This window comes from Mustela erminea, chromosome 5, assembly GCF_009829155.1.
Source record: "Mustela erminea isolate mMusErm1 chromosome 5, mMusErm1.Pri, whole genome shotgun sequence".
Taxonomy (NCBI): Eukaryota; Metazoa; Chordata; class Mammalia; order Carnivora; family Mustelidae; genus Mustela; species Mustela erminea.
The window spans coordinates 99350589-99371174 of NC_045618.1; the positions used below are offsets into that span (position 1 = coordinate 99350589).

General features: G+C 34.4%; 1 protein-coding gene across 4 annotated transcripts in view; it reads right to left on the bottom strand.

The window, feature by feature from the left end:
- The window catches only part of MAP4K5 (mitogen-activated protein kinase kinase kinase kinase 5), a 106984-nt gene that overhangs the window by 65570 nt on the left and 20828 nt on the right, over positions 1-20586 (bottom strand). For all 4 annotated transcript variants that reach the window (XR_004285975.1, XM_032344182.1, XM_032344181.1 and 1 more), the window contains exons 3-4: positions 15658-15715; positions 150-240 (exon numbers count right to left, since the gene is read on the bottom strand). Coding sequence is in view for 3 of the 4 variants with exons in the window: in XM_032344182.1 (XP_032200073.1) it covers positions 150-240; positions 15658-15715 (149 nt within the window). In the remaining variant the exon portion in view is untranslated. The remainder of the gene's footprint in view (positions 1-149; positions 241-15657; positions 15716-20586) is intronic.

Here is a 20586-nt window from a genome sequence, read left to right on the forward strand (position 1 = left end):
CACTAATACAGCTGGGGAGACAGTAAGAAAACCCGAGAAAACTTAATATAACTTTAAAAATTTTTATGTAACAGCAGTTACATGAAAAGAAGGGAGAGTGGTAGTAAAGACTTATAAAATACAAGGAGAACAGATTTTTTTTTCTTTACCTGAGATAGCTCCCAAAGTAGGCAACAATGTTGCAGTGTTTACATTCTTTAACCATAAATATTTCTTGTTGAATCAAAGAAAAATCATCACCTGAAAAACAAAATGATAAAACTTAGACACCACGTTATATTTTGAGTCATGGGAAAATGGAAGGAAAGCTTTACAATAAATGTTAGAGATGAGGAATTAGATGCTCTTAATATCTCAGTGAGAATATAAACTGATACATTCTTTCTAAAACACAGAAGCCTTAAAAATAAAATCTTTTAACTCAAAATGTCATTTAATTTTTTTTTTCCTAGGAGCACCTGAGTTACTCAGTCATTAAGCCTCGGCCTTGGGCTCATGGGATCAAGCCCTGCGTTGGGCTCTCTCCTCTGCGGGGAGTCTGCTCTTCTTTTTTCCTCTCTCCCTGCTTGTGTTCCCTCTCTCACTGTCTCTCTGTCAAATAAATAAAATATTAAAAAATAATTTTTTTTTCTGAAGGAGATTGCACAGAGATAAATGTTTTATACAATGTGACTTAATAATGAATGATTAAATAACGTATGGTCCCTCTGCCTCTCCCCACTTGCACTCTCTCTCAAACAAATAAAAACAATCTTAAAAAAAAAAAAAAGATGGGGGTCCCTCTGCCTCTCCCCACTTGCACTCTCTCTCAAATAAATAAAAACAATCTTAAAAAAAAAAAAAAAGATGGGGGCTCAGTCAATAAAGCACCTGCCTTTGGCACAGATCATCTATCTCAGGGTCCTCAGAAGGAGCCCTACATCGGGCTCCCTGCTCAGAAGGGAGTCGGTTTCTCTCTCTCTCTCTGACTCTCCCCACCACTCATGCTCTCTTTCCCAAATAAATAAATAAAATCTTTAAAATATAAATAAATAACTTATAGTACAGTTATACATATAATACAGTTAAAACATTTTTATATGAAAATACGTTCATGACATATTGAGTAAAAAAGGGATGTTTTATATATAAGTACATATGTATACAGAAAAAATGTCTCAGAAAACTTATATAATGTTTATGTCTGGGTGGTAAAATTAAGAAGTAATTTTACTTCTTTTTGTTTGTATTTTCTACTTTGTTTATTACAAACCTGTCTGAAAGTTGTTTAGGAAAAGTTATATTGAAATGAAATATTTGTTAGTTATGGGAATTTCATGTTTATTATAGGAATACCACCTAAAAAGGTACTGTCACCATCAAACTTCATTTTGTATAGTAGTCTTTTTTTGGGGGGGGGTATTCAGTTTTTATTTTAATTCCAGTTAGTTAACATACGTTAACTGTCTATATTAGTTTTAGGAATACAACAGTGAATCAACAGTTCTACTCATTACTCAGTGCTCATTGTAAGTGTCCTCAATCCCCCTTCACCTATTTCACCCATCCCCTCACACTCCCCGCTCTGGTAGCCACCAGTTTATCCTCTGTAGTTTAAAGAGTATGGTTTTCTGTTCCTTCGTTCATTTGTTTTGTTTCTTAAATTCCACATATGAGTGAAATCATATGGTATCTTTCTCTGACTTATTTTGCTTAGTATTATACTCTCTAGATACATTCATGTTGTTGTAAAAGGCAAGATTTCACTTGTAAAAAAATATTTCTTAACTGTCTGCCAGCAGAAGGAGCTCAATGGAGATAATCCCAAAAGATGATGATCTATGTGTCCCATTATCAGTTTATGCACAAGTAGGGAGTAGTTCCTGCAAGTTAGAGTAGAAGGCTTGCCCACCTAGGTATAGAGGCTTTCTTTGTCCAGTCCTGGATACCAGAATACCGTTTCTCCTTATCTTACTCCTCTACCTGACCCTTTTCCATTATGGCATTAAAACTGATTTATCCAGTTAATCTCCAACAAGGGGGCTAGATTCTAGCCTATCCTTCACTTTACCAGGAAGCCCTGAATTACAAAGGAAAAGAAGAGTAAAGAATTACCTAACTTTGTTAATTTATGCTATTCTTTGGATTTTAGCCTACTCTCACTTTTAAATGTACACAGAAGTCCTATCAGAGCTGTGCTGAAAAATGCTCCAGTTAAGTCTGGGAGTTAGTCTGTTCCAAATCAGACTTTCTCACAGGAGTAACTTGACAAATAATGTTAACTTCAAATGGTATCTAAATGCTTAAACTGACCTTTAAAAGCCAATAATATTGAATTAATACTAATAACAAACCACTACTTTCTGGGTAAATTTAGGTGGAGACCCACCCCACAACTGTGGTTCTAGCAGAAGCTACATGAGGTTTCTGCCAGAAAAGGTGGGGTCCTGGTGAGACTGAGCAACAGTTTTCTACAGTGGTAGCTGGAAGCTAGAGTTCACAAGAACAGCTCTTAAATAACTCAGATGTCTGGGGACTGCACCTTCTTCAATATCCTTTCTTTACTTTGTGAATAAATTCCAGTTTTGAATATATTCTTTATATATCTGTTTCACCATTGTCTTAAGCTTTAATCCAAAGTGGGTAGACTCATCTTTGAATTGAAACTGCACCATGAAACAGACTTATATAAAGATAATATTTTTGTTCTATCCTGAAAGGCAGAGAAGCTAAATACAGTTATTCATTACAGATGTAACTATTCTTTGATGGGTTTCATCAGCTTCTTCAAAATGATCTAAATTTGGGTTCGCTTTATTCTTCTGGTTGGGAGATGACAGACTACTGTTTTCTTTTGAGAAAAAGCTTAAAATCCACTAGGTTCAGAAGCCTCAGGCTTACAGGTTCCAGCTCTGTTGTTCACGTATCAATGGATTTTGAGTTTATTTCCTCAAAAAAAGAGAAGTTTCATTCTTCATGCCCCGTATTTGCAGTTTTGACTAAGTACCTGTTATTTCCAACCAGATGTCTTGTAGCGCCAATATCTTTCCTTAAGAACCAATTTTCTCTTTGAACTTTCTATTTGTGTTAATGACACTTTTGTTAGGCTCACTTTATGCTTTCTGAATCAGAATCTTCAGGGGATTCCTAAGATCAGGCAAGTTTCAGAAACACTGTTTTAAATAATTCTGTTTGGATAAGTATTTTCCGAGTTATAAGTACCTGGTTTATAAACAGTTTGTAACAACAGCTATTTATATTGACATAACCATTCCACTTCAGGATTATGCATCTCCATTCTTTGTTTTGGAGAACAAACCTGTCAAAACAGATTTAACTCTTGGCTACTGATATACTTAATGGTTTGATTTAAAAAATATATATATATTTTATATATATTATATATATTGATATCTTTATCTATATAGATATCGAAATATATCTCTTTTACATTCCCTTCCTTCACCCCTTTGGATGGCAGGAAGGAAAGACGGCAAGGAACATGCATATATATAATTTGTCTCATCCTGACAGTTAATTCCATATCAGGCAATCTTTTTCATAAATACATCTATTTTCCTTAATCTTCTTACTCATTTCTCTCTGTCATCTGTCATCTAATTGCTGGTCATTTACATTTACTACAGAAGAATCTTATTCTCTATTGTCTTTGCTTTATGCATGAAACAAAAAACAACACTAAACACAGTAAATTTAGAAACCACTACTGTAACATCTACTCAAGAAAAGGAAAGCCAAAGTCCTCAAGTTAAATTAGACCAACAAGCATACAGAGAATGTACCTCCTACTACTAGAGACTTTGCAAGCCCCTGGATATCCTCTTCAAAATGTCCTTAAGATCTAGTTTTCTAGTATCTTGTGGAGAGTTTTTGCATCTGTTTATGAGAGACACTGGTCTGCCTTTGGTTTTGGTATGAAAGTAGTACTAGCACTATGAAGTGAGGCAGGCAGGTCACATTTACTGGGTGCTGATCCTGTCAGGCACTGGGGATGTATTAGTAGAAAAAACAAACAAAAACAGACAAAGCACTTGCTCTCTGGGTGGGCAACAGAAAGTAAAACAAATGAACATACATGTGAAGTGCTGTAAGTGCTAAGAAGAAAAGTTAATTAACCAGGGTTTGGGAACAGAGAATGATGGAGCTAAGCGCTATTTTACATAGACTGAAGGGTCAAAAAAGTCTTCCTGATAAGGTGATGTCTGAGCAAACAGATGAATGTAGTGAGGGAGTAGGTCAAATGGATCCCCAAGGGAATAGCATTCTAGGCACAAGGAACAGCAAATATAAAAGCTTTACAGCAAGAGTGTGTCTGGCACATTAGAAAACAGAGAGAAGCCCAGTGTTTGTAAAGTGAACCAGAACAGTGATTAAAAGACTGGATGAGCCAGGAATTAGAAGCCCAGATCAGAAATAGCCTTTTCTTGGGTGACTGGGTGGCTAGTCAGTTGAGCATGTGATAATATCAGCTGAGGTCTTAATCTCAGAGTCATGAGTTCAAGCCCCGCATAGGGTTCCACACTGGGCATGAAGCCTACTTAAAATTAAAAGGCAGGAGGGAAACGCCTGGGTGGCACATCCCATGTTCAGGAATAAGATGATTTACTATTGTTAAGATGTCAATAAAATACCCAAAGCAATCTACTGATTCAACATAACCTTTATGTACCAAAATCCCAATAGCATCTTCTGGAGAAATAGAAAAAAATCATCCCAAAACTCATTTGGAACCTCAAAGAGCCCCAAATAATTTTGGGAAAAAACAAAACAAAACAAAACAAAAAACAGATTTGGAAGATTCATACTCCCAGATTTCAAAACACATCACAAAGCCATAGTAATCAAAACAGCATGCTATTTCTATAAAAACACATATATCAATAGTATAGAGAGCCCAAAAATAAACCCACAAAATTATGATCAAATTATCTTTGACCAGGGTGTCAAGACAGCTCAACAAGGAAAAGACAGTCATTTCAACAATCAATCTTAGGAAAACTGAATATTTTCATATAAAAGAATGGAGATGGACCCTTATCTTACACTATACATGTACAAAAATTAACTCAAAATGAATTAAAGATCTAAATGTAAGACTCAAAATTATAAAACTCTTAGATAAAAACTTCCTAACTTTGGATTTGGCAATGATTTCTTAGATATGGCACCAAACGTACAAGCCAATGAAGGCAAAAATAGATAACTGGGACTATGTCAAACAAATTTTTTTTTCAATCAAGGGACATAAATAGGGGCACCTGGGTGGCTCAGTGGGTTAAACATATGCCTTCGGCTCAGGTCATAATCTCAGGGTCCTGGGATCGAGCCCCGCATCTGGCTCTCTGCTCAGCAGGGACCCTGCTTCCCCCTCTCTCTCTGCCTGCCTCTCTGCCTACTTGTGATTTCTCTCTGCCAAATAAATAAATAAAATCTTAAAAAAAAAAAAAAGACATAATCAACAGAGTGAAATGACAACATGTGGAATGGGAGAAAATATGTGCAAACTATGTATCTGTTAAGTGGTCAATATCCAAAATATATAAAGAATTCCTCAACCCAACAACAAAGGATAATTAAAACAATTAAATTAAAACATAGCCAAGACTTGAGTAGGTATATATCCAAATAGGATATGCAAATAGGATATGCAAATGGCAAGAAGCATAGAAAAAGATGCTCCACATCACTAACCATCCAAGAAATGCAAAACAAAACCGCAAGCTATCACCTTACACCCATTAGGAAAGCTGTTATAAAGAAAACCAGAATAACAAGTGCTAATGGAGACATGGAGAAGTTGAAACCCTTCTGCACTGTAGAATGGTACAATCATTATGGAAAACAGTAAGGCAGTTCCTCAAAAAATTAAAAATTTACTACCATATGAACTACTAATCCTTTATCTAGGTATATATCCAAAACATGGATAAACCTTGAGGATATTATGCTGAGTGAAATAAACCACTCACAAAAGGACAAATTATAGGAGGTAACTTAAGCAATCAAGTATATACATATATATATAAAGTAGATGGTGGTTACCAAGGGCTGAGGGAAAGGCAGCAAGGAAATTGCTGTTTAATAGATATGGACTTTCAGTTCTCCAAGATGAAAAAGTTCCAGAGATCTGTTTCACAACAATGTAAATATGTTTAACATCACTAAACTATAAGCTTAAAAATGGTTAAGACAGTAAAGCTTAATAACAGGTAACTAACTTTTACCATAATAAAAATAATTTAAAGTTCTGTGAATATAGCCTAATTTATTTAACCATTTCACTATGGGTGGATATTCAAGTTTTACAATTTACTGTTTTCAAACATATGTTTTGAAAATAAAAATCCAGTAACCTAAAAATTGTGGTATCATTTACAGTAAAATTACAATGCAAAAAGTAGCACTTTTAATTAATATTTGTAACAACTTAGTGATAGGAAGAGCTTTCTTTTTTAAAAAAAATAAAAGAGCACTTTTTTTTGGTACTAGTACTTTTGGTACTGAATATATTTCTGAAGTGAAATGAAATCAACATTAAAGAGAGATAACAAAGGGAAAAACTCATTTTACTATACAGATAATACATTAACAGTATCATTTCCAGAAAACCAATTAACTCAATGCTAAAATTCTGTCAGATAATTTTCAAATGTCTTGTTGATTTGATTGTTTTTGTTGCTAATAAGGAAATACGAGTTTTTTCCACTGAGCAAAATGAACACAGAATGTAAATAGAACAGTCATTTCTAACAAAACATTTTCTTTGGGATGCCTCGCTTAGATTCTGAAAATTTATCTACAAAGAAAATCCCTATCAGTTTTAAGCTCACTAATTTAGAATCAGACATTGAAGTTCACCTTTTAAATTACACAGAAACAAAAATATCTTCATTTCAGTGTTATCTTGTGTTCAAGAAGCAAACTGGGATCTAACTGAAATTGAGTACCTTAGAATAACAAAGTGATTTTTACCTATAAAATGTCAGAAAAAGTCTATTTAGGCTTTAGTAGCTTTCTGTACCTATTATTTAAAGCCTATTAAAAACAAAACAAAACAAAACACTGGTGGGCACTTGTGTGACCCTAACTTAACTTTTCCACCAATTCAGATGTGAACCTTCCAAATAATGAAGGCAGGATACTTATTTTTACCTAAGTAATATTAACTTTATACTTTATTTCACAGATTATTTTGAAAAATCAAAATTCTTAGATTTTAAAATAGAAGTTAAATACTAAAAAAGCAAGAACAAGCACTTACCCAGAATACCTGACATGTGACCTATTTGGCCAAAGCTCCTACTTTGGGATTTCTTTCAAGAACATTAACAAGGAAAATTAATGGTTGCTTAAATCTTTATATACATTTTGGCTTTTTAAAAATTTACTTTCTCTGTTTATACTTCCAGTAAATAAGATGAAGTATTATAAAACAAAACTGAGGGGTAGCTGGGTGGCTCAGTCAGTTAAGCACCTGCCTTTGGCTCTTGTCAATGATCTCTAGGTCCTGGGACTAAGACCCACATATCTGACCTGCTTCCTGACGCTCAGCAGGGAGTCTGCTTCTCCCTCTCCCTGTACCCTCCCTTATATAATTCTCTCTCTCAAATAAGTAAAATAAAATAAAATGGAAGTAACTGAGAAAAGCTTTAAACATCCAAAGATACAGATTCCTATTCATTTTGAAAACTGTCTAAATCAATGAAGTACATTTAACTTGTTATTTTACTTAAAAATGCTGAATTATTTCATGAACATTTCTAATTCAGCATTTTAAAAAACAAGGACACAAGGTATACCACATTAATCACCATGGGTAATGATTTTATTAAATCCCATCCTTATAAGCAAAGCTCATGGTTTTGTTTTTAATTGAGGTGGAACTGACATACAACATTGTATTAGTTTCAGATGTAGGACATAATGATTTGATATTTGTCTATATTGTAAAATGATCACCACAATACGTCTAGTTACAGTTTGTCAGTAATTACAAAATTTTTTTTCTTGTGATGAGAATTTTTAAGATTTATTCTCTCAGCAACTTTCACATATGCAATAAAGTATTGCTAACAAGAGTCACCATGTTGTACATTACATCCCCATGATTTATTTTATACCTGGAATTTTGTATCTTTTGACTCCCTTTACCCATTTCACCTACCCCCACCCAACACCTTCTGGCAACCAACAATTTGTTCTCTGTATCTATGAACTTGGTTTTTATTTTTATTTAGAGTCCACATGTAAGTGAAATCATATGGCATCTGTCTTTCTCTGACTTATTTCACTTAGCATAATGTCCTCTAAATCCATCCATGTTGTCACAAACAGCAGGGCTGCATTCTTTTTTTACATATACACACATCTCTATCCACTCATCCATGGACAGACACTTCATATATATGTATCTTGGCTATTGTAAAAATTTTCCCCACGTCCCCACTTACTTCTTCTCTTTTTGATAAGAGCCATATTTTTTTCTTTTTTTTTAATAAGAGCCATTCTTATGGTTCATTGTAGTTTTGATCTGCATTTCCCTGATGATGAGTGATGCTGAGCATCTTTTCATGTGTCTACTGGCCATCAGGATGTCTTCTTTGGAAAAATGTCTACTCGGAACCTATGCCCATTTTAAAATCAGACTGTTTGGGGTTCTTTTCGCTAGTGTGAGTTCTTTACAGTTTTAAACAAACTATCATGTGCATAACTTGAAAATACTATCCTTAGTTTTGCCAGGAAAGAGGGGTTATAATGGGAGAAGAACATGGGTAAGGAAAGTAGGATTCTGAGGATCAGCTTTCCCAGGAATCTTGCTTCTGTTCTGGCTGTTGGCTGCCACTAGCTACAGACTTGTTGAGCAAAATGAGCATCTGTAAAATGAGTTAGAGGGAAGGCTGCAATTCAGGCACAGACAGGAAAAGATGGTGACATGCATCATCATAATATCTGCCTGCTTTTCTAGGGCAGTCCTTATGTCTGAACAAAGAGATAGAAAATGAAACTAAAATATCAAAATGGTATCATCAGTATTGTTTATTTTTAATACTAATCACTAGGAAGCCCAACTTTATTTGAATGTCACCATTTGTAAGATGGTATGCATATTTAATAAGTATCTAGTATAAAAACAAGATATGGAAAGGACTTAATCATTCTTAAAAATAATTATTTGCCTGTGTATATGAAGGGCAGCAAAAATACAGAGACACAGGAAAGAATGCTGACATTTTCTTTTTCTTTTATTTTTGTGGCTAATTAAAAAAAATTCTCTGTGCTAATTTATTTTTATTTTTAACTCTAAGTTTCATTTAGAATTTTTATGAGTATTAGAGTTGCAAAAGCAATCTGTTTTAGTGAAATTTTAAATATATTATTACATAAATATAATATTTTATAAATACAATAATCTTTAAGATTAAATTGTGAGGTAAGTCTATAATAAAATTCAGGACTGTACAATTAGTATAAACTTCAATAATCTATTTTTACCTGGGGAAAAGGATTATTGAGTTTACAGCTGGGAAAACATTTACTTAAAAAAGTCTTGTTTATGTTTTACCAGACACAAGGCTTTTTCTAAGTCATATTGGCAAATAATTATCTTTTCATGTCTAAATATAATTCTAAACCAGCTCATCTGTTAAATTGATACAAGGAAGCACTTTGTATTATACTGGCTTTAGCATGATTTTTTTTAAAAGCTGCTGAGTACAGTTAAGAATTCATTTCTGAAATACAGCTGTCTCCAGAATTATTTGAAGTTGAACTGAATTTTGGGAAAATTCATTAGCATACCATATTTTTTTTACCTAATCATTCCCTTAAGCCTGTTCCAAAAATGTGAAAAACACCACCTACTTTGGCTTTACTGAAAATGCTTAAAAAAAAAAAAAAAAGATATAAAAATCTATGGTCAACAGAAAAACATTTTTTTTTTAAAGAGGCAAAATACAAAAGGAAAAATCCATGAATAAGATGCAATGAAACAACCCAAAGGAATTAAATCACTGTCACAACCAGATCAATTCCTCAAATTCTAAAGGAGAGATAATAAAAATAAATCAAAGTATTTACTAAAATGAAAAGTATACTGAGGGTTTTGGAGGGGAGGGGAGTGGGGGGTTTCGTGAGTCTGGTGGTGGGTATTATGGACGATGTATTGCATGGAGCACTGTGTGTGGTGCTTAAACAGTGAATACTGGAACACCAAAAAGAAATAAAATAAAATGGAAAAAAGTATATATATTTAAAGTATAAGAAAAATTTATAGTTGCTACTTCATAACTTTACTAAAATTACAATTACTATTAACAATGAATTGAAATCTGAAGATATAATAAATATTAAGGTATTATTTTCTCAATATCACAGCTTATAGTAGGTAAGTAGTATTAGTGCCACAATCAGGCAGAAGCAGCAAACCTGCAGAGGAAAAATGCCAAGACGGCCTTACAGTCTTCCCTAACACTATACAAGGGGAAAATGTCTATAGATTTTTGAGGGTGGAAGAATGTGTGATACAAATAGTTCTAGATTTAGTCAAATGGTCATTCTTATTCAATGGCAAAAGAAAGACATTTATAATATTCATTTGTACAGACTATTTATTGAGTGTCTACTGTGCCGTATTATACTGTTTCAGATGCTGAAATATAACAGTCAAGAGAAACCATTACAAATTTATATTATACAAATACATATACATACATAAACATATACATTTTATTTCAGAGAACTAAAGTAACAAGCGCTTGAATAGCTACTTTAAATTAGGTAGTCAGAAATCAGTCTCTCTGAGGACATAACTTTTAAGCTGAGATGTGAATGACCAGAAGCCTTTTGTTCAAAAGATAATGCAAAATAGTACTTCAGGTAGAATGAAGGGTTAGTTTAATCTTGGACTGTTGAAATAAAAAGAAAATGAAAGCAGAGGAGAGAAGGGAAAAAGTTACATGATGAGTTTAGAGACGCAGACAAAGCAAATCATGTAGGGTTTTATAAGCAATGTTAAAAGTGTGAGTATTATTCTAAGTGACTTGAAAGCTTCAGGGAGGCTTGAAGCAGGAGAGCACTATGATCTGATTTGCGTTTTATAAAGATCAGTCTGGTGGCTTTGTGACAACTAGATGGTAGCAGATGGGAGGTGTGGGAGAGGAAATAGGGAGACTAGGAGGGTAGAAAAGGCAAAAAAGAGAAGTAGATAGATGCAGGACACATTTAGAGGTAGAGCTGAAGAAACCTGTTAACAGACTGACTCGGAATACAAATAAAAGAAAGACATCCCAAGGACAACACCTAGATATTTGCTTAGCTAACTGCTTCTCAAAATGGGGAAGACTGAGGAAAGGGCAAGTTTGGGATGAATAATCAATTTGTGGATTCAAATAATACTATTGCTAATACATAGAGCAAAACGTATGTGATAATATAATTCATTCTATTAATAGTTGATACAAAATAAGCCGGTCAGAATGGCAGGCCCATGGCATGAAAAGACCAACAGTGAGCACTGAATCCATTTAAATATAAAACAAAGTTCAAATAATTGGTATAATTCTTAAAAGATATGCAGACTAACACACACTCAATGCCCCAGTATAATAAAATAATTCTCAGGCAAAAACCTCCAAATAAACTAACCAATGTCTGAAAATAGGGAGATGAAGAGGCAGGAGGGTATAAATGTGAAATTCAATATCTTTAACCCTAGAAGTCAATGACTTTTATTGCTTAAATCAATAAACCAGAAACACATATTTAAGCATATTAATCAAAGTCTTGTAAACCATCCTCTGTTAAAACGAGACTGTGTACCTTTCCAATTATCAGCAGTAAAAATAAAAGAAAGATTTAGACATAATTTTTTAAAGCTTCAAAAAACATAAAAAAAAAAAAACCAGGACAAAGGATCAAACATCTCACTAAATAATACAGTAACAGACTCATGTATCAAAAGGAGAAAGATTCAGATTGGGTCATAAAATAAAACTCAAATATGATTAAGAGAAACACCTAAAAACCAATGACCCAGAAGGGATTAAAGTAAAATGACAGGCCCAAGTATAGAAGCTCTATCTACCTGTTAATATGCCACACAAATAGAATAAAAAAGGGACTTGGCAAGATCAATGTTTGACAAAATTAAACTAAGGGCAAAAGGGCATGAAAAGCTATCTAATGAAATGCTATCTATGAAAAGCCAACTTTCTGAGAGAAAATAAGTCTAATATATCAATGACTTACATAAAGATCAACAGTTACCAACTAGAAAGAGTAAGGAGGGAAATGCCATTCATAACAACAAGAAATATCATAAACAAATTATTTGGCAAGTTATAATACTTGGCTGAAGACCTGAATTTCTACTCTCAAAATGCTGTATCTTTTAAATGAACAAATCACCAAATATTCACCTACCTGGTCAAAAATTACAACTCCTTTTTCATTTTTTTGCAGAATTAGAAAAACTTAACCTAAAATTTATATGAAATCTCAAGGGACCTCAGATAGCCAAAACAATGTTGAAAAAGATCAAAATTGGATGATTCACACATTCTGATTTCAAAACTTATTACAAAGCTATGGTATTCAAAGTAGTGTGATACTAATATAAAGACAGACACATGGACCAACAGAATAGAAAAGAAAATCCAGAAGTAAGCCCTAGCATATATGGTCAAAGGTTTTTTCTGACCTTCAACCAAAAAGATTTCTGACACGCTGCTAAGACTATTCAATGGAGAAAGGACCAACTTTTCAATAAATGGTGCTGGGAAAATGGATATCCACAAGCAAAAAAAAAAAAAAAAAGCCAGACCCTCACCCAACACCATATACAAAAATTAACTCAAGACTTCGTAAGACCTAAAACTACAAACTCTTATAATAAAGCAAAGCTTATTGGCTAGATTTGGCAATGATTTCTTTTTTTTTTTTTTTTAAGACTTTATTTATTCATTTGTAGAGAGGGAGAGAGCACAGTGGAGGAAGAGGCAAAGGGAGAGGGAGAAGCAGATTCCCTGATGAGCTGAAAGCCCAACGTGGGGCTTGATCCCAGAACCTGGAGATCATGACCCGAGCCAAAGGCAGATGCTTAACCATCTGAGCCACCCAGGCATCCTGGCAATGATTTCTTGAGTATGATGCCAAAGGCACAAGCAACAAAAGAAAATATAGGCAAACTGGACATCATGAAAATTTAAAAATTTTATGAACCAAAAGACTATATCAACACAGTAAATAGCCCATGGAATGGGAAAAAATATCTGCAAATCATATATCTGATATGGGATTACTATCCAGATTATAACAAAGAACTCCAAAAAACTTAATAACAAAGAAACAACCCAAACCAAACCAAAGAAACAATTGTTTGCAACCTAATTAAAAAATGGGCAAAGGACATTTCTCCAAAAATGATATAAAAATAAGCACATGAAAAGATGCTCAGCATCTCTAGTCACTACAGAAATGCAAACAAAAGCTCCAGTGAGAGAGCCCCTCATAGCCATTAGGATGGCTGTTGTAACAAACAAAACAAAACAGAAAGAACGTGTTGATGAGGGTGTGGAGAAACTGGAATACTTGAACACTACTGGTAGAAATGCAACACTGTACAGCCACTGCAGAAAACAGTATGGTGGTCCCTAAAAAATTAAAGATAGAATTACCATATGATCTAGCAATTCCACTTCTGGTTATATAAAAAGAATAAAAGCAAGTCTGAAAGAAATATTTGTATGCTCATCCTCATATAGCAGTATTATTCACAAGAGCTAAAACGTGGAAGCAACCCAAGTGTCCATCAACAAATGAATGGTAAGTAAAATGTGATCTATTCATGCAACAGAATGTTATTTGGTCTTGAAAAGGAAGAATATTCAAACATACATGACAACTGGATGATCCTTGAAGACATTATGCTAAGTGACATAAACCAGCCAGTCACAAAAAGACTACTTACATCAAGTACCCAGAGTAGTAAAAATCAGACACAAAAAGTAAAATGGTGGTTGCCAGGGGCTAGGAGGAAGACTGGAATGGGAAGTTACTATATAATGGGCATAGAGTTTATTTATAAGATGTAGAGTCCTGAAGATGGTAGCCAACATCATCAGTGTATTTTATACCACTCAACTGTACACTTAAAAATGGTTTTTTTTTTTTTTTTTTTTTTTTTTTTTTTAAAGATTTTATTTATTTATTTGACAGAGAGAAACCACAAGTAGATGGAGAGGCAGGCAGAGAGAGAGAGAGGGAAGCAGGCTCCCCGCTGAGCAGAGAGCCCGATGTGGGACTCGATCCCAGGACCCTGAGATCATGACCTGAGCCGAAGGCAGCGGCTTAACCCACTGAGCCACCCAGGCGCCCTTAAAAATGGTTTTGATGCTAAATTTTCTGTTATATGTACTTTATCACATAAAGTACTTGAAAAGTACATAAAAGTACTTTATCACATATCACTTTAAAAAGACCGAAGAGAAAAAGCTACTACTACTTCTTTTAGAAGACTCTTAGGTTATCAAAATAACAAAATTGTTTCAGGTTTTACACAGTTGTTTTGTTTTCAAAGCAAATTTCTCAGTATTTTTGTTTTGTTTTGGTTTTAAGTAATCTCTACACCCAACATGGGGCTCAAACTCACAACCCCAAGATCAAGAGCTGCATGCTCTACTGACTAAGCCACCCCGGTATCCCTGGCTGTTTTAAAACAAACAGCTTTCTGTTACACTTAACTGTGTTTTTTTTTTAAAAAAAAAAAAAAGGAAAAAAAAGGCACTAGGCTAAGACCAGAATTATTAAATTGAAGTCAAGCAGCCAGGTTACATCTGACATATAAAATACTATTATCCCAAATATTACCAAATATCTTGCCTGATCAATGAATACTTTCCTTTTAAAAAAAAAAAAAAAAAAGATTATTATTTATTTATTTTAAAGAGAGACACAGCAAGAGAGGGAACACAGCAGGAGGAGTGGGAGAGAGAGAGACGCAAGCTTCCCGCCAAGCAGGGAGCCCAATGCGGGGGGCTCAATCCCAGGACCCCAAGGATCATGACCTGAGCCGAAAGCAGACGCTTAACGATTGAGCCACCCAGGTGTCCCAATGAATACTTTCCTAATTGAATTCTCATAAAAACTAAAACTGAAGTTCAAATAGTTCACTACAACCTTAAAAGAAAATGAACACTGTCATTATCCCTTTCAATTTTTTTTTTTTTTTTTAAGATTTTATTTATTTGACAGAGAGAGAGAGCACAAGCAGGCAGAGAGGGAGAAGCAGGCTTCCCGCTAAGCAGGGAACCTGATGCAGGGCTCAATCCCAGGACCCTGGGACCATGACCCGAGCCAAAGGCAGCCATCCAACCTACTGAGCCACCCAGGCACCCCTCATTATCCCTTCCAATTTTTGAATGTGCACATTTTAAACTTTATTTAGCAACAAATCTATTACACAAAACTCATCTTTAACTAACGACCTCCGGTGGAATTTAATTATAACCATATTGGATATCCTACTGCCCTGACAACAAAGATTTCCTTTTGGAAGGTGGAAAATAAGGAAAAAAATACGGAAAATGCTTGTTAAGCCCTATATTTATAAACTACACAAGAAAAGTATTCAAAAACCATCTTGAGAGTTTTAATACATACCAGGCTCCAATTTGATAATTTTTACTGCAGCCAACTCTCCTGTATGAATATTTCTAGCCTAAAATGAAAATAAAAATGTTATTAAGTTTGTTAGTTATATAAAAATTATTTGGCACTAAGTTAATTAGTTGCTTATCAACCATGCTTTTAACAGAACAAAAAAACAAAACCTTTATTTCCAATAAATGAATATATTCATTTTCTCACTAAAGAAAAATATAGAAAAGACACACACACACAAACACACACTCACGGTTAACCTTCCATCCTACCACTCAAAACTAGCTATTGTTTACAATTTTTGTTATACTTTGCTAAGTCTTTTTTTTGGCAATAAAGTTAATATTCTTACTAATTAAAAAATACTCATGGTTTTTATATATTTTATAAAAATAATAATAGATAATTAAAGGAAAATTTAGAAAAATAAGTCATCTGTATCTTACTACCCAGAGGAAAAAAGTTAACAAATAGAGCATGGGTTTTTTTTTCCCCTGTGTAGATGTGTAAGTGTTTACATGTATATGTGCCATCATATGTGGTCTTCTACAATGTTGTTTATAATACTGCATAATTTTCTACTGAATGGAGACTGTATTTCACTAATCTGGTATTGCTGAAAATGGAGGGTTTTAATATTGTTCTGCAGTTATAAATAGAGGGATAAATATATCTTAGCTTTATATCTACCCACAGCCTTATTTCTTTCAGATATATTTATTTTTTATTTTATTTATTATATTTTTATTATATTTATTTATTTTTATATTTTTTATTATTTATTTTATTTCTATTTATTCAGATAAATAGAAAAGAAACTATTCACTACTAACCAAAAAAATCATGGGCCGACTGATTTTTTTGAAAAGATTTATTTATTTGAGAGCACGCCCAGGAGCGCCGCACACACCCAAGTTGGGGCAGGGGCAGAGGGATAGACTCTTCAAGCAGACTCCCAGCTGAGCAAGGAGCCCAAGATGGGGCTGGATCCCCTGACCCATGAGTTCACCACCTGAGCAGAAACCAAGAGGCTGACACAAACAACTGTACCACCCAAGTGCCCTGGACAGACTTATAATTAGTGCTACAATGATTATAACTGCAAATATTTTGGCACATACCACAGTTTAACGGTATGGCAACCTACAAGTATATTTGTTAGGTCAAAAAGTAAGTGGATTTTAAATGAAAACACTGCCATAGTGCCCTTTAACAAAACTGTGTGAATTTATATTCTTACCAACCTTGGATGTGAAATCTATATTTGCTAACTTCTCTTGTTGGTCCAAATTTTAATTGTTTTTAAAATTATGAACTTTCTTCATGTTATACATAATTTTAAATGGCTACATAATAGTCCAAAAAATCATTCTCCCTCCACATAGTCTTTTCATTATTTAAGATTATTTTGTTCAAATGGATTCTAAGGTTTGAAATTAACTAGGTCCAAGGGTATGAATATGAGCATTTAAGGCCATTAGCACATACTATCAAAATGATCTAAAAGCATTGTACTATTACATTATCATTGCTAATCTGAGTGCTCATTTCCCTTACATCAAGTGGTACGCCATATGTGGAAATGCAATTTAGTAATTCACAAGGCTTTCACTTACTCTATTAGAATCAAATGTAAACTTCATACTTGGCATAAAAAAATAAGCATATAAAAAAACAAGAAAGTAAAATTATACCAATTTGCTGGATTAAATAAGTAATGTTACAAGAGGAAAAAAGGGAAAAGAATAAAGAATGACAAAGAATATAGGGAATACAACCTTCAAAGGAATACTTTTAGAAAAGACATATAGAAGGTGAGAAAAATGAATCGAATAGGGGAGAGGGATACAGAAAGAAACACAAACAGGAAGAAAAGAAGGGTTTTCTACACAAGTCTCAAATACAGTAAGAAGTTCATATTTTCCTCATCTATCATGGTAAATTAGCATAAGGAGTGGTCTGGGGAGGAGAAAAGACATTTTAACCAACCCCCCCCCGAATTATCCCTAAACCAAATGCAAACACATTCAAAGACATGGAACAGGTCAGCCAAAAGCTTCACACCACAACTATCCTTTCTGCTTTCTTGCCCTTGGACAAAAGAACTATCTGTTAGCCTTAGGTGTTGTCCCAGTTCCTAAGATCTTTCAGCATTTCAGTCCTGCCATGGGTTATAGAAAATTATGTGTACACAGATTAGGCTGTCCACTGCTCGACATTTCACATGCCAGTGAGATTTTGGTATATAAGACATGGCCAGAACAGACACACGAAAAAGTGCTCAACATCACTCAGTATCAGGGAAATACAAATCAAAACCACAGTGAGATACTACCATACACCAATCAGATACTACCATACCAAAAGAATGGCTAAAATTAACAAGTCAGGAAACAGCAGATATTGGCGAGGATGCAGAGAAAGGGGAACCCTCCTATACTGTTGGTGGGAATGCAAACTGGTGCAGCCACTCTGGAAAACAGGATGGAGGTTCCTCAAAAAGTTGAAAATAGAGCTATCCTATGACCCAGCAATCGCTCTACTGGGTATTTACCCTAAAGATCCAAAGTGGCACATGCACCCAAATGTGTATAGCAGCAATGTTCCCAATAGCCAAACTATGAAAGAACCTAAATGTCCATCAAGAGATGAATGGACAAAGAAGATGTGGTATATATATACACAATGGAATACTATGCAGCCATCAAAAGAAAAGAAATCTTGCTACTTACAATGACATGGATGGAACTAGAGGGTATTATTCTAAGTGAAATAAGTCAGAGAAAGACAATTATCATATGATCTCTCTGATATGAGGAATTTGAGAGGCAGGGCAGGGGGTTGAGGGGGATTGGGGGGAAAATGAAACAAGATGGTATTGGGAAGGAGACAAACCATAAAAAACTCTTAATCTCATGAAACAAACTGAGGATTGCTAGGGGGTGGCTAAGTTATGGACACTAGAGAAGGATATGTGCTATGGTAAGTGCTGTGAAATGTGTAAGTCTAATGATTCACAGACCTGCACCCCTGAGGCAAATAATACATTACATGATAATTAAAAAAAAAAAAAAAAAGAACATGGCCAGAAGTTATAAAATAAGCAGTAATAACTGACTTCTTGGGAATGCTGTTCAGTGGGTTATAAATGTATATTGGAAGATAAATTCCATGATAATGATGCAAATTATATCTATAATTGCTTTATAGTTTGGGGGAACTCTCATATTCATTACTTTATTTATTTAAACACAAAGACTTAGCTAGGTCAAGTTAGGGGACTTGCCCAAGGCTATTCTGCTGGCCAGGGGCAAGAGACAGTGTAAGAACCCAGTAACTGTATTCTGATGTCAACGTTCCACGGCTTTTTCAACAGATGAGAATTCTGTTTTCCTTTTTTAAATGCAACAGGTACCAAAGAAAAGTATTAATTTCATAATATTTAACACACCTCAGGGGTGACTTTTGTTGAAAATAGGGTAATGTACTATTCATATTTTATATTAAACTATTTCCTATGATGGTTTTCAACATCAGAGATTGTAAATTCTTTCATATTTAAGGTCCTAAATAATTTGAGAGTTGAATTTGAACCAAGAAAAAATATTATTATTATTATTTTTAAAGATTTTATTTATTTATTTGACAGAGAGAAATCACAAGTAGATGGAAAGGCAGGCAGAGAGAGAGGGAAGCAGGCTCCCTGCTGAGCAGAGAGCCCGATGCGGGACTCGATCCCAGGACCCTGAGATCATGACCCGAGCCGAAGGCAGCGGCTTAACCCACTGAGCCACCCAGGCGCCCCTATTATTTTAAATAATTTGTAAAAAGATACCAAATAAAAGTCAGTAGCTTTCCAAAATGTTTAAACTCTTAACTTACAGGATTCGGAAAATTATCAACTGACAAGACTCAACTAATTCTTCTTTTAAGGCTCCTGCATCATAATCTAGCAAATATAATCCACTACGATCTCTTCACGTTGTTACATTCCCGGTTTTCCCCTCTTTCTGCATTTCTCTAAGTGATAATTTTTAAAGTTTCCCTGGAATATAGAAAACATAAAATATCTATGTGTATATAGTGGAGATTTACATATGGGAAGAAAGATTTAACTATAAGAGACATAGATGGCCCAAGAAAGTAATATGTATGTACACTCACAAACAGTGACAGTTGAACCATTCAAGGTTCTAAAACTCAAGAGAGTACAATGTTTAACTCATGCAACAGTGATAGATGCTGACACATCTCCAGCAACAAAATATCTTCAGGGTATTCATTATTCCAGTTTTCCAAGCAAAACAGGATTAGGGCAATAAACCCTGCCAGTCACTAGAAACCAAAAGAAAATATGAGCCCACACTTCCCAATTACAGTTTATCAAACAAGCGCCAAGAGCATGAAAAGATCTAATATGCTTCTCTGAGATTGTGAAACAATTAATTCTGATTTAATCAGATTAACCAGAAGCAAATGACTTGGTCTCTAGTTTGAAAACACTGCCCTCATTCTGGTACATTCTCCTTCCCCTACCCTTCTCCCCTCCACATTAGTCTCATTAATTCAGATTTCTCCCTCAGAATGCAATTTAGGTATCACCTCCTCCAGGAAGTCTTGCCTAACATCCCAAGGCTGGATGAAGTGTGTTCTCTTCTTAGATCTGAGGAGGATTCTATGAAGGACTATGCTATGGGTAGATGGCTCTATAAATTTGTTGAACGGACAATTACGATTGGAGTAATTATCCTCTTTACTTAAAAGTTGAGAATATTAAAATCCTCCACAACTAGGAAGTGCTATGAAACTGATAATATGCTGCTTTAAATGGTCTTCTTTTATTTATGTTAACTCATTTTTCAATTTTTTAAAAAAGATTTACTTATTTACTTGAGAAAGAGAGGGTGTAAACCAGCGGGGAGGAGCAGA